General features: G+C 35.8%; 1 protein-coding gene across 2 annotated transcripts in view; it reads right to left on the bottom strand.

Annotated features, from left to right (window-relative positions):
- Positions 1-15,728, bottom strand: part of ITPR2 (inositol 1,4,5-trisphosphate receptor type 2) — a 461,522-nt gene that overhangs the window by 268,030 nt on the left and 177,764 nt on the right. For both annotated transcript variants that reach the window (XM_045554169.1, XM_045554170.1), the window contains exons 22-26: positions 12,583-12,776; positions 9,819-9,948; positions 7,757-7,814; positions 5,740-5,905; positions 4,527-4,700 (exon numbers count right to left, since the gene is read on the bottom strand). In XM_045554169.1, the coding sequence (XP_045410125.1) occupies positions 4,527-4,700; positions 5,740-5,905; positions 7,757-7,814; positions 9,819-9,948; positions 12,583-12,776 (722 nt within the window). The remainder of the gene's footprint in view (positions 1-4,526; positions 4,701-5,739; positions 5,906-7,756; positions 7,815-9,818; positions 9,949-12,582; positions 12,777-15,728) is intronic.

Below are 15,728 nucleotides of genomic sequence, written 5' to 3'. Positions count from 1 at the left end.
CAGATAATTCCAATCTTACACAAAAAAAGAGGACTCTACAATTCATTTTATGGGACTGGTCTTACCTTGATACCAATTTTCCTTCAAGAAAAGAAAATTAGAGGCCAATCTCACTGACAATATAGATGTAAAATTCTACATGAAGTATTAGTAGACTGAATCTAGCAATGTAAAAAATAATCACCAAGATATTTTTTATTCTAAAATGCAAGGTTACTATGGTACAGGCTCTATTTAAGAATTATGTAATTAAAGTGAACAGAATAAAGAAAAATAATGTAATCTCAGTAAATGCATAAATTATATACCATTAAAGTCAATAACTATTGTTGGTAAAAAAAATTAGCAAACTAGGAATAAAAGGGAATTTCCTCCTTGATAAAGAATATCTATAAAAAGTGTACAGTAAACATTATGTTCAATAGAGAAATATTAAAACCATTCACTTTAAAATCAGAAATGAGATGAGGATGCCCATTATCACCACTTCTATTTAATATTGCACTAGGAACTGCTACCAACACAATAAAGCAAGAAAAAAGAAATAACAGGCAAAAAGATTATGTTCAAGTTTGAATTTGTAGCATCACCATGACTTGAAGTAAAAAAATATTTTTAACCTTATTAGGTGCACATGAATTGATAGTACCTAACTACCTGCCTGTACAGAATTTAGCTTTATCTAAACTGTAAGAGAAGTAAAATGGCAAATAAACATACGAAAAAATGTTTACATTACATCAACCCCAGAAGTAATCCAGAAAAATGAAAATCACAACACAGATGATATATTAGATATACCCAATTATCAAAAATGGAAAAGTGAGAACAACAGTTACAAGAATGTAGAGATATGGGAACTCCCATACATCGGTGGAGGAAAAACAATTGGCATTATCTGGTAAAGGTGAACATACTACATGTTTTACTCCTGAAGAATCTCTTGAACATGTGCACAGTAGTATTGCTTTTAGCAGCAAATTTTCTTTTAAAATATCAAAACTGGAAAGAACCTAAATGTCTATCAACAGTTAACTGGATAAACACATGTATAAATGTAATAACATATATTAGAGAAAATGAATCAGTTGCAGCTATACAACAAGGATGAATGACAAAACATATCTACAATAGACTAAATTTCATATGTCTTATATTTTGGAAATACAGACATTTGGTAAAACCATTAAGCAAGTAAATTATTAACATAAATTCATGATAGTGGTTTCCTCTGGGAGAGAGCGCATGAACTTCTTACTGGTAATATTCCATTTCTTAAGCTATACATTAATTTCAATAGAATATGCTACCTCAGGTGGTACTGAATTTCCCATCACAGATCTCACGCATATGAGACATTTAGAGTTAGAGAATATAAATATCACATAAGGAATTGGAATTGATTACCCCACAAGTATTTAACTCCAAGATTTTATAATTCTATATCCACCATAATAAATGGCACAATGTGTTTCACATAAAAACAAATAATAATTATAACATACAGACTTTGGCAGATTCTGTTGTTTGCTAACCAACATCCTTTCTTATTCTTCCTTGATAGCAGATTCCAATTTTGTTCTGCCATCTATCCTTCTCCCATGTAACTCAGGATGGGTATTCCAGCTTGAGGGACATCTTTTATTTAATCTAAACTAATCCTATAGTACATTGGTGTGAAGGAAAACACGTGATCCTGTTTTTCCCAAGGAGACATGAGGTAGAGTCTACTGAGGGACACCTGGGAAAAGTTTCCTTGCTCCTACACGAAAGATCCAGAAATAGATATTCTTTCTTGGTGGTGTCATGCATGGATGGTGCTGCCATGATGCAACCATGAGCAACATTAGCCTCAAAACTAAGCCCATTGATCCATGATGACAACACTGAGACAATGAATTAAAGCTGGAGCCCCTTACTTCTTGACTTGTTGGTAAATATTAATAATATGTCACCTTACTGTTTATATTTTCATATTATTTATATTTTCCCACCGAAGCCATATTAACTGACACACTTAACCACGTATACAGCATTTGCTCATTTAATCCTTACAGCAGTTCAATGAGTTACGTACCATTATAATGCCCATTTTATAGACAATGAAACTTAGGAGAATGAAAGAAAGTTACTCAAAGTCACACATACACTGGGTGGCAAATTCTGGGGTGTCTGATGCCAAAACCCATGCTGTTAACCACCTATGCTGCATATTATTAACTGACATTCAGCATCCATTCCCACACCTTCAGGTCCCCCTGTATCAAAGAGCTGGTTTCCCAAATTCCCTTGCAGCTAAAGTTCTAAATTTGGTTCAGCTTCTGTCAAGGAGAAGAACTCATGTAGAACTTGGAAGCCAGGAGGAAGTAAAGGGCCTCTTCCTGTGACCAGGAGGGCCAAAAAGAACGTGTCAGCAGATACGAGAGCTTCTGGTAAGCCCCAGGTTGCATCATCTTGTCATATGCTTGCAAAGTGTGAATGGCAGCAGCAGTGGCGGCAGCCAAAGCAGCTTCTTGACCTCTGAATTGTCGCTATGAAGGTTTGACCTTGAAATCAGTAGTCCAGACGCAGCCTCCAAACTGTACTCCTTCAGACTTACCAAAAATTTAACTCCTTGCATTAAATCACGTCCCTCTTAGAAGCACCTAAAATTACTATCATTTCCTGAGCTGATAAATCCTGAACCCCATAAAAAAGTAAACAAATACCATTTTGATTGACTTATATTCTTCTAACACCCCTAGACAAATAGTTCTTCTAATGCAGCTTTATCTTTAGGCTGCATTACAAGAACTATCTGTAATGCAGCTTTATCTTTAGGATATCCTCAGTCAAACCACTTGTTCATCTTCTTTCTTAAACCAAGACAAACTGTTACTAAACTTCTAAGCGAATACCATGAATGTACACTAAGATAGAGGCTCTTTCTCATACCTTCCCTCAGGGAGTGGGGACTTAAAACTGTAGACCAGTGATTAACATCCTTCATGGAACATCTCTCCTATCCCCTTAGATGATATTTTTTTGCAAACTTTTACCAAGAGCATAATGCATTCTCCTAAGGTTTAGGGCTGTTCTGTATTTCCAAAAATGTAGACGTTTTTGAAAGAGGAGGAAACATATTATTTCTCTAGAATAGGTACAAAATAGGTATTTTCAAAAGGAAGAAGTATTCTAACTCATGAAAGCATAATATATCCCTTAACATAATTAAACACCATATCAGAAAGTGCAATTTCACATTAAAGAACTGGATCTTATCACCAAAAAGACCTGAGTTCAAATCTCAGTTGAGTCACATAGAGCAGAGCTGACTGCATTGAGGAAGTTCTTGAGTTCTCTGAACTTCAGTTCATTCATCCTTAGAAATGTGATGTTTATAACTATCTCCAAAGTTTGTTGTAACATTTAAAAAAAGATTCCATAGGTGAAAATGTCTACTATGAGACATGGTATATAACAAGTACTAAATAAATGTTAAGTTTTTTCTTATTTCTTAAATATGTTATGGAACAACTCTATTTCCTTCAAAAAACTGGTGATAAATTTCCATGAAGTAGAAATTCTACATTCCACTAACACATTATAAAATCATAGGGAAAGTTTCTAAAAGATTAAGTCAAAAATTCCGTACAGAAAAGTCACAGTTTATCCTGAGACAAGTAAGAAGCAGTAGCCCACCAGGACAACTTCCCCTTGAAACTTTTCAGTATTTTGATCACTTTAATCATCCCCTGATCTGCCATCACTCTTCACTCTACAATATTTTGGCTACTCCAACAAACACAAAGCTTGGGTAGGGAAACTCATATAAATAGTCTACATTGCTGCAAATTAAAAAACAACTAAATAAAACACTAGACAGGCATTTCAGAACCTTTATGCATTATCCATAGATATTGGTACAAATCTTTTATCTAAACATTACCACCAAAATAGTATTTAAATTTTTTTTAAATGGTCATATATATTTAGTGAAATGTGAAAACATCAACTATTATAATTAACCAATAAAACTGAAACCAATACAATAGAAGACAAGATCACTACCTCAAGATTTTTGGTATTTTATGTTGACAATAAAGCACATTGTCTTTCCCTTTAGATATATTTATATATGACATAAGGATAGGCCATAATGATAGGGAGGATTTACAGGCTGGCAAAAAGTAGCCACAGTGAAAGGTGATAAAATTCACCCCTTCCCACAGGTCTCAGCTTAGGGTCCATTCCTTTCTTCTCCCACTACTCCCTCCTATGGTCCTGACTCCTGGATTATAGGATTTACAACAGAAATGAGAAAGAGTGAAAAACTAGACAGATGAGGTAAGAAGTGGTAGCAATTGACCAGAATTAACCTAAGTGCAGGTGATGGAGTTAATTGACTTGGCAAATGAAAATGTTATGCTCTGTTGCTCAGAAAAAAATTTTCTTCATGAATAATTCTGGATTGCAGAGCACATGGTTACATATCTGACTTAAAAGATATCATTTGGATTATTTAGAAATAGATCTTGAAAACAAACCTCAATTGGCTCTTCACCACCTTTTACTTGATTTTCACCCATTTCTCCATTCTCATAGCTGCTGCTCTTCTCGACCCATAACTCAGACTTTTCTACGGTCAGTCGGAGCTGGTCTAGATCTGCCTTGATCTGCTTGTAGTTATCTACGTCTTGATTGGACACCAGTAATTGCACCTGAAAACAGAAGAATGTCAACCCTTAACTTACTATCAAACTTCTTTTATTCCTATTTCCTTTATGTTGAAAATCCCTAGTCTTTAAACGTATTTATCTCCTAAAGTTCAATATTTTTAGAATATTTATGAATACCTAAGATGCGTATTGACCATAAAAATTTACCTGTAGCATCTGTGAACTCTTATCAATATGCTTACATGTTATTTAAAAAAATAATTTTTTAAAGTAAGCTCTAGCACAACTTTTCAAAGTGCTAAGGAGCAATTTAAAATAAAACATACTCTAACTCTAATTTCACTGCTGAAGTTAATTTTTCTGAGACTCTCTCTGATTGAAAAGAGGTAGAAACATAAAAATAAGTAGAAAAAAATATTGATAGATACAATCTAAACCTCATGATATATATTTGTATTATAATTTATATGTATTATATGGCATAATATACATGCATAATTATATGTATTTATATGACTATCCTTTTAATTATTTAATATTCTTTAACATATTCCTGAAAAACTTCCTAATAAAGATCAATGCCCTAGTAAATAAAATAAATATTATTGAAATACATATAAGCACTTAGGTATTATTGATCAATAATCTCAAGATTGATGTCTTATTCAAAGATCACAAAGATTAGAACCATCACAGTTCCTTTCTTTTGGATTTATACATTTTTCAACAGCAAAATAACTAGTTTTTCAGGGTTGCTGCTTGTTCCACCCAAATTTATCAGTAAAATTTGGGGTCAAAATAAGAGCTGTGGCAACAAAATTCCTAATCTATTATTACTCCCCAGTGCCTTCTTAAATCTTTGTGCCTGTCATTTGCATTAAAGATATTAACTGAAAATCACTTTGGGGGAACTCCTTCTAAAATAGATCATGTCTAGGCCACGTCTATCTTTAAAAATAGAAAGTCTCCCCAGGAAAAGCCACACAGTCTCATTAACTGCAACCATGAAATCAGGTTGGATGTTAAAAACAACATTTTCAGGGCTTCTGCTATGGGACCATTGAGGGGTACTCAGTCTTACCTGCTTAAATGCCTGTAAAACTTCCGCTCTCTGGCTGAAGTGCTTGAACAGTAGCTGCAGGGCTCCCGAGAGCAAAGGCGGGTAGTCATGCATGATCAGATGAATGAGAACCCGTAAAAACGTCCTGCCTCCTTCATCATCCAGTTGAACTGGGTTTTTTTCCTTCCTGTAAAACCAAAAATAATTCTAAAGTGACCCATATTTATATAACATCTACAGTTAATGATTGAAATTGTGTCTATGTTCTCAGTTATATCATTTGTTTTCTCAAACTAGGAAGTCAAAAGGAAGAAATTTTACTTTTTTTCCCCGCCTCACGTAACTGATAGGGAACTAATCACAAAGAAAAATTTGTGTTTGTCCATGAAAGCATGGGTGACCAATCTAGTTTATCCAAGACTGAGAGAGTTCCCGGGCAAATCGGGATGAGTGGGTCACCTAGGCATAAACAAAAGACAGGCATCTGAATCAATCTAAAAGCATTTATTTAGGAGACATCCTAGGCTGGATGTACACTGACTGATTTTCCCCAGAGCCCTGGAGACCCCTACATGACAACGGGGAGGGGCGGGAAGGCAGTGGGCACACGCGGGAACTATCGCCAGAGCAGCCATGTGTGTGTGTGGTGTTATATGACTCTGAATAAGATCTCATTGGATAAAAGATCCATCTATTTTAATGTGAAATCATAACTGGTTTACTCTCTCTTCTCAGGAAAAATAAAATATGTCAATAGGAAAAGATAACAAAAACTGGTACAACAATATAAAAGCAAAGCTAAACAAATATTTGTTGAAGATTAAAATCCTTTCGATTCCCTTAATTCTCAATTCCTGTCTTTCCAACAACAACAAATGCAACAGAAAGTTGAGTACAGTAGTCCCCTCTTATCCACAGATTCGCTTTCTATAGTTTCAGTTACTCGAGGTCAACCGTGGTCCAAAATATTACATAGGAAATTCCAGAAATAAACAATTCATAAGTTTTAAATTGTGTGCCATCCCACTCCATCCCACCCAGGACACGAATCATACCTTTGTCCAGTGTATCCACACTGTCTACGCTCCCTGCCCGTGAGTCACATAGGAGTCAGTCCTCTCGGTTATCAGATCGACTATCTCCTTACCTCAGTGCTTATGTTCGTAACCCTTATTTCACCTAATAATGGCCCAAGGCACAACGATGGTGATGCTGGCATGTTGTTCCAACTGTTTTACTTTATTATTAGCTATTGTTGTTAATCTCTTAATATGCCTAATTTATAAATTAAACTTTATCATAGGTATGTACATACGGGAAAATACATAGTGTAGATATAGGGTTTGGTACTATCCAGGGTTTCAGGCATCTACTGGGGGTCTTGCAACATATCTACTGTAGATAAGGGGGGACCCCTGTATATACTTTTTTAGATTCTCATGTCAAGTCTATAATAAAAACCAACACTAGAAACTAATAATTTGTAGCTTAGGCATTTTACGTTTTTCTTTTCTGATTGCTATTTTCTGAAAAAGAAATGACTTGAAAACAATAAATGGCGGGGTTCCTGATAGCAAAGGAAGGTAGTCAGACCAAAGGTATTTTGTTTTCTTTAATTATGGATATTTCCAATTGGCAGAAAATAGCTTTATTTCTCACACATAAAGTTAATGATAAAATTAAAGAAGTTACTTTCTGGCCTCAAATATCTAGGATTCAAAGAAGCAATGTTTTACAAGATGCAGTAATATTTATACCAGGGGAGTTAAAGGGCATTCTTGGACTGTCATTATTTGAAGAAAGAGAAGCAGAGAATTCAGAGAAAAGTTCAATGCACTGATCTCAGTTTTCTTTTCCCTTTTTTTACCTGACCTAAAGAAAACCTTTGCTTTCTCCTCTAGAGTAAATTAGCAGTTCCATTTCTGGCAGAAATTATGTTAGCAACAATAGAGCGTCTAAAAATAAATAGATATAGGAAAATGAGTAATAACAAAGTATCAATAAAATTCTAAGTAAAATCTTATAAATGTTACTATACCTTCCAGCAAACATAGTTTCTGCCTGTGCTGCAATTTCATCTATATCAGGAACAATAGCTGCAAAGACAAATGGTAAAATCTATTCTTTATCTTATTTTAATTAGGAGCCACAATATTCATATTTTTGTCTTAATTCCTTGACTCTACCAATTCAATTAACAGTTAAAAAAATCACAACATAATTCCACTTAGACAGCAATGTAAATTTTTCAATGTAAATTATGTTTTAAACTAATATATTGCTGTAGTCAAAGATATATTTAAAAATTCAGAAAGCGCCATTTAAAAAGTGCCTCTTATCTGTATAAGTGTATGCATGTATACTTTAAATTATACATATGATTTAAATGCGTGACAACACGGAAAAATAGTTTTTTAAAGAATCAAAATATACATACAATCAGCCTTGTTGCAAAATGCTGTTTCCAAACAACATGGTCTTTTTGCCTAACTTTTAATATGACTAAAACTCCATCCCTTTTCTTTGTAGGACAGGGTGTTTTTTCCTATGTAAACCAACCATGATTCCTTACTGTCCCTCACCATTAACATTTTAAAGACACCTTTCTTAAGATAACACGTTTAAATGATAAATGTACTATTTATTTCTCATCCCCATAGCATAAAAAGAAAACAGGGCAAGACATAAAAAGGGGAAAACAGTTTTCCCTAGAAAGCTGTCCTTCACAGACACAAACAATGAAAAGAGAGCAGGTAAACCAGAGAGAAAGTGTTTTCTGGGGTGCCCCTAGACTTTCTTTCCCTCAGCTACTTTACTGACACTTAAAGCTCATGTTTCCAGAAGTCTGGCTTCTGGGAGCCAATAATTTTTATGCTACTGTCAACGCAATCCGCCAGCAAGACTTTCTGGTTCTGCCATATCATTCCTGGAAATAGCCCTTTGGGGTTCTACACTTCTGGGAAGCAGAAAAACAACACTGTTGCAAATGTGCCAGAAGTGACTTCTCGCTTAGGCAAGCTGAACTCCATCTCCAGAGGCACGCTGCCTTCTGGATGGTGCTAAGGATTCAGACAGCAGGACATTTGGTCTAGCAACCATTTTAACTACACACTTACAATCACTGCGTCATTCTTAATTGATTGACAGACAAAGAAGAGGAGAGTTCCTAAGGTTATCACAGTGGTTGTGATTAGAAGAAAGTTTCACATGGGTGTAGAAATCCTATCCTCAGAAAAAGAATTTTGTTCACTGGCTAAATTTTGAACAAGATGAAGTTTCCAGCCTGCCATGACCTGCCTGACCTATCCAGGAAAGTGGTAATTAAATATTTTTTTGGTTTTCCAAAAGTCCTTTCTATAGTCACAATATTTTTGTAATCATTTGTGTACTCTTTTGTGGTTATGCTCCAACACTCAGAGATAGAGTGGCGTCATTCTCATACTATTTAAATCTGAAAATTAAAATATAGTTCTAGTTTATAACCATACAAAGTAAAACACACACACACACACACACACACACACACACACAATGAAACCAACAACACATATAGGCCTCTGGGGAATGCCATGTCTTTATTCTTGGATCGGGTGATGGCTTCCCTATAAAACACTTTTCCTTCTGACAACTGCATTTCACACACTGCTCTTTGATTCAGGCAGAAAAATTTCTCCTGAGTTTTCACCAAAACAGCACAATGCTTAAAAGATTTAGACTCTGGAGTTGGAGAGACCTCAGAGGGAATCCCTGTTCCTCTACTTTTGCTAGGAACTAATGGTCTAATGACCATTAGCAAGTAAATTAACTCCTCTGACCTTGGTTTTCTCATCTGTAAAATGGCACAATAAACAGTATCTCAACCTCATAGAGTTGTGAAGATTACAAAAGAAAAGGCATTCATAGGACTTGGCCCCAAACAACAGCAAACATCCTCCCCACCATTCTAGGCGAGTTATTTAATGCTCTGTCTCAGTTCTTTCACATCTTTAGTAGAGATTATGTCTCCATTTTTGTCTCATAAAAGTATGATTATGTTTTAAAATATGAAAGGTACTTTCAAGTTCTCAGAAAAACAAAATAGAAAGAGTAAATATTGTCACCTGATGGTAGTAAAGTATCTGGAGAGCCATTGGCAGACGTCTCAGCATTGTCGTTGTCCTCGCCAAACTCCTTCTTATATATTGATAGCATATATGAGATCCTATAATCTAGTCTGACACTCAGGATAAACTATAAGGACCATTAAAAACAACATAATTTTCTTCCATTAGCACAGTTTTTTAAAAGGCAATTCGTTACACATGACACCAACAACAATATAACTATCAACATTTCAAATGAACTAGTTAGAAACTTTATTTGTAAACCCTAATACTTCAGTTGCCTATATGTTTATCAGCCTTATGACTAAGGAAAGGGATGCATTTCCATTAGCCAATGTCAGTAAAATCTCAAAGCAATTTTTGTAAAGAAAATTTGACTCCCTGTGATTGCTCTCTGATTATTCCAGGTAGAGGTATTGTATGGGGTTTGCAGATAGAGACAATGATGATGGAATTTCACTGAGCACTCTGCAGAGCTGCCATTGGCTCTGGGAGGAGACTGATGGAGCTGTGACCCTCATTCTTGCACAGAAAGGTCAAGAAATCAGCTACAACAGTACTCACTCCAGCTATATCATGATCAGTCCTGGAGCCAGGCCCTAAGGGGACAGCTGAAATAATAGCAACTATATACCACAGATTTTCCTCATCAGTGTTTGTGTTCCCTTAGGTTTGTGGTCTTGTCGGTGTTCTCATCAACTGACACATGGACATAAACTAAAGATCCAATACTCTGCTAGGCGCCACAGGGAATACAAACACTTCAAGCCCACTGCCCTCAAGAAGCCGATAATAGGGATGGGAAACAAAATATAGCATTGTTAACATAATTAGGAAAATATTGAGGGCTAAATCGTGTCTTCTAAATTTAAAGGAGATGAGAGGAGGAAAAATCAGGATGTGCTACAGACCAGAGGCGTGGTTTTTACATAGCTACCTTCCACCCCAGTTTGCCTGAGAGAGGCCCAGGTTAGCCTTTTGTCTCAGCATAACTACGAACGGCACCACCTACATTCTCAAACCACTCTCATTTGACAGTAAGCATATGGTCACCCTAGTTTTAGGGAAATTGGCATTCGGTGGCATCTAAAACGCTTGTTAACTTTTCCTTAAAGATGAGGAAACATAAAGTTGCATTCCATAAATATAACCAAAATAAAAACTTTTACTCTCTAATATGCCCAATTATGAGAAACAAATGGGAAGTAGATGGAAAGGAGGAAAGGGAAGGATAAAAACTAGGGCAGAGAAAGAGTTGGGAGAGGGCCAGAGAGCAAGAGAGAGAGAAATCAAAAGAGAGACTGAAAGAGACACACAAAGTGATGGGAATAAGAGAAGAAGACCCAGAAAGAGAAGAGCTGGCAGCAAGCAGAAGACCTGCCAAGGAGTGTGGCTACAAAGAAATTCTTGAAGAGACGTTCCAAGAAAGAAACACATCCAAGAGCAGCACACGGGCACGGTGAAGCTGACCCAGACACAGGGACACAAAAATCAGAGAGCAAACAGAGGTTCAAGGAGAACATATAAAGATCCCAAAAGAGGCAGCAAAAATGAATCAGCCCTAGACTGCTGTGCCACAGAATCTCCATCTCATCATTTCTTAGCTGTTTGAGATTGTTTTTTTTTTTTTTTTAATTCTCCTTTTCTGTAACTGTGGGCTAAAATGAGGTCATATATTTTAGAGGTTGTCCCATGGGTAGGAGGATGTTAAGCTGGGGGCTCATTAGGTCCACGGGTCAGGTGACTGCTACCTTTCTCAGTTTAAGAAGAGGAAAACTTAAAGTGATTTTTCAGGGTCACGAACACAGTGTTGGGACGCCTGCCAATATTTCTCAGGATTCAGCCTTTGTAATTCCTAGAGGAACTGTGAAACCTTTTATGATTATAAATCTAATTACTTTAAATGAAAAATGTACAGACCTTTCCAGGACTACTAACCCACTTCTGGTAGCTCAGTATACATTAAATTATGATGAAAGACATAATAAACTGTATCCAGAATTTTAATAGATACTTGAAAACTACAAACTCCATTCTCCAAATCTGGAATAAATACTATAATTAAGGTATCATAAAACTGCCTTCCAAACTTAAAAAAAAAGCACTAAGAATTCACAGCTACAGTAATGAAAAGTTTATTCAATAAACCAGTGGGCATGAAACAATAATTTATCTCCTTTAAATTCATAGACCTAGGTATTAGACTAGGTTATATTTTTAAATTATTCCTAGTCTCCTAGAAACAAAAACACAAAGAGAGATAGTCACATATAAAATACTAAAACCAATAATTAATAACGTTTTAAATAATAAATAAAATTTTATTTGAGATTCTTGCTATAACAATAAATCTGGATACATGGAATCATATGTGTGATTCTGTTAAAAATAGGAAAATGTGTTGGAATTTAATCATTAACTTTGCCTGCTCTGAAATCCTTCCTAAATGAAGGTAAAATTCAATCAGGGTCAATACTATGTGAAAAAAAATACATATGAAAGCAGTTTCATCAACCTCAAATCATCCCACACTTGTTAGATATTATCATTAGTATATTCAGTGAAAATGAATAAATGTGATTCATATGTTAACAGTGTCTGTGTGAGATTTCTTACCAGGCTTGCCATTAACTTTAAAGAAATAAAATTAGATCAATAGGATTTCAGAATATTTACTTAGTGATTTGGACAAAACGTGTAAGAATTTAAACCAATGAGCAAAATTATGTCTTTGTCACTTAGTGTCTATTATGCAACACACCTGCAAGATCTCAATAATCTTCAGCTTAGTGTCCATCACGGTCACGTCCTCGTGCTCAGCGGGGCCGCCTTGCTTGCTCGGGAGGATGCTGGGCTGCACGTCCGGCACGCTCATGGGGAAGATGGAGCCTCTACTGAGCACCATCTGGGTCATCATCTCTCCCACCCCGTGGATGGTCCTCATGACATTGTTCCCTGCCGTGAGACAAGGCCATCAGTCAACCCACACAACACCTGAAGACACGTTGCTGTACTATTCAGCTGGTCACAACCAGACTGAAAACTAGACAGGCAAAGTATTAAAGAGAGGAAAGAATAGCATCAGCACTGCTCTGGCTCTTTCTTTGTACATAAAGTTAAGATATTGCAGACACATTTCAAGATGGCAGCTTTTAAAAATGGAAGTTTAATTCCATAGTATGTGTTACCAACTAACACACCAATAGGCCCTAACTTTTACAATAATGCAAATGAAAGGTTATTAATCGAGACGATAAAGTGAGTTGCAAGTGGGTAAACAAGATGGCATAAAAACATGGAGATGCTGAATTCTAGCATTGTAATCCTATCCTCAAACCAAGGACTTTTTAATTTTCCTTTCACAAGACTTATAAAAAGAGCTGGTGAGGAGGATCATTACAACTTTACATTAAGAAAATGAAAGTTTCATCTGTGGAAGAAGCATGTATTAGCCAATATGCTCACTATGACTTCATCCACCTTGAATAGAAAACCATTATTCCAAATCCACAAAAAGCAATAATGTTTGAGGTAATTACAAAAACAAGCTAGTGACAAACATGATTATTTTCAAGGAGGGATCGTTCTCTGAGTCTTCTGAGTTTGGCTTCTTGTTTGCGGATAAAATTGCACGATCCTTACACGGACCAAAAATAGTTGTATTAAAGGATCCTCCTGACACTACAACAATGTGCAGACTCCGGCCTGACTGCTGTTTCTCACTTCTAAGTTCCTTCAATAAGCAACAAAGATCCCAAAGCATTATTATCTACTTTCCTTTCTCAACTGTGGTCTTTGCTTCGTGGGTGTTCATGAAGCTTTGCCTCAGGCAAAGGCCTAAGAATCCAGCAAAAAATGTTCCTTTCCCTAAGTGTCTCAGGGCGTAAACCAAGAGAAAGGGAAATGGAAATAAGCTGGGATGAGATAAAACTCTCAGCTCTAAGAGAAGAATATAAATTGCGGGAATACCTACAGGACTGAAAGGCAAACAAATAAAGGAAAAGAAAATATTTAAAAGATGACTCAGAATCTGGATGGTCCTGACCAGAATTATCATCAAGCCACTGGTAACCACTATTATTTGTACGTTGTATTGCACAAAAGATGAAATGCCTTTTAAAATGCATTCTCTTATCTATACAGGAAATCAGTGTAAGTAAAGAGGATGGTGTTCCAATAGTACAAATCTCACAGTACACAAAAAAATAACATTTTTTCTAAAGCAGCATATTCCAGGCAGAAATTAACTGGAGTTTTCATTTTGAAGGTCTGAGACCTTTTACTATACTGCTACATACATAAGCCTAAAAAGAGGATAAGAAAAAAATATACATCAAGGTAATTTCCAAGTTTAGACAAAGTTGAGGCAGAAGGATTTGAGACAGACCCCTTTCTTCTATCAGAACAACCTCGAGGCAGAATGCTTCATTGTCTGTGGTTCTCCAACCATCAGAGCAATTGAGTATATCCAAATCTCTCCCACTGTTTGCTACATGGATTGCAGGGTTGCACATCTGGTTGTTGGCAATGGTTTTGAGCTGTCGAAGTTCAACCACTACATTTATCCAAGGCTTGATTTGAGTATGTGTATGTGTTAGCCTCCAAGAGATGCTTTCTCACCACTAACATAGAACAGCCTCGTTTGTTATTCTTATCCCTTATCCACACAGAAATCCTTGGCACCCGCGGTGTCTGCATCTTATTTAGATTTGCATGGAAAATAATCATTTAATCCAAATGATTCTTACACAGAAAGTTAGCCCAGACAATTCTTTCCCCCAAATATAGATCCTGTCACCAAGAAATTAAAATCTAGAGGCCAGAACCATAATAGCATGTAACACATGTTGTCAATGAAACCGAGGGGTTCATCCATTTGTACCACATCCTCAGATGCCTGTGGCACATGGTCGTCACAAAACTGTCCTGACATTTCCATGTATAGCCAACTCAGAGGGCTCAAATTAAAAGATGCTATATTTTCTCAATTTGCTTGGTGGTGATGAGAAGTGCTTAAATTGTGAACTATTGTAACTCAAAAAATATAAAGTCAAACACTACATAAATCACAGACGTGTAAAACTTGCGGTATCCATTTTTCCTCAGAAGAATTCTAACTCTAGACTATTGGGATAAATCAGAGATAATCAGTCCTCAACACTGCAAAACAAGAAATCTTTCTCTTCTCAAGCATAATTCATTAATGTTGACTAAAATATTTTCAGTGAAAAGGCTACTGTACTATTAGTATAATAAAATTCTTTGAACAATCTAATCCCTACAAATGTAGCTTTTCTATGTTTTTTATATTAACCCAGAAGCCAGGGTTTAGACTTATGTATAAAGTGTATTGAGATGATTTGGAAAAATGGGAGTCACAAGTCAAAAGTAAGAAGGAAGGAATTACTTAGAAAGAATGGCACATGGACTTTTCAGGTTCTTTTATTATATGATTGTATAGATATTTTTACTAACTCTAATTCTTCCCTCAATAGAAAAATCCAAAAGTAAGACAGGTATAGCAAATGCATACTGGGAGTGGTGACTGGGAATGGTTTAGGAATACACTGCTTTGTTTCTTTGATTGTTTCAATGAGCCAAGTTTCTATTATCAATTTCAAGGAAGTGAAAAGCAACAAGGAATTTATGTAACACTAAAGCTGTGTTGACCATAATTTAATTTTTCCCTATTCAGAAGTCAATTTATTGTGGGATCACACAACTGGGTTCACAAATCATTAATAGGATCTATACAAGGTATAAGAATTTAACAGAATCAACTGAAATTTATCTTAAGTCTGTTGGTATTTATTTTATTTTCATCTTTACTAGCCTATTAGAAACTCTTTATAAACACAAAAAAATGATAATTTGAATTTTTCTGTTGTTTAGATTTCATATAGACAT

Source organism: Lemur catta, chromosome 6, assembly GCF_020740605.2.
Source record: "Lemur catta isolate mLemCat1 chromosome 6, mLemCat1.pri, whole genome shotgun sequence".
Classification (NCBI taxonomy): Eukaryota; Metazoa; Chordata; class Mammalia; order Primates; family Lemuridae; genus Lemur; species Lemur catta.
The sequence above is the reverse complement of the archived record's forward strand: the minus strand, read 5'-3'. Positions and strand labels throughout refer to the sequence as shown.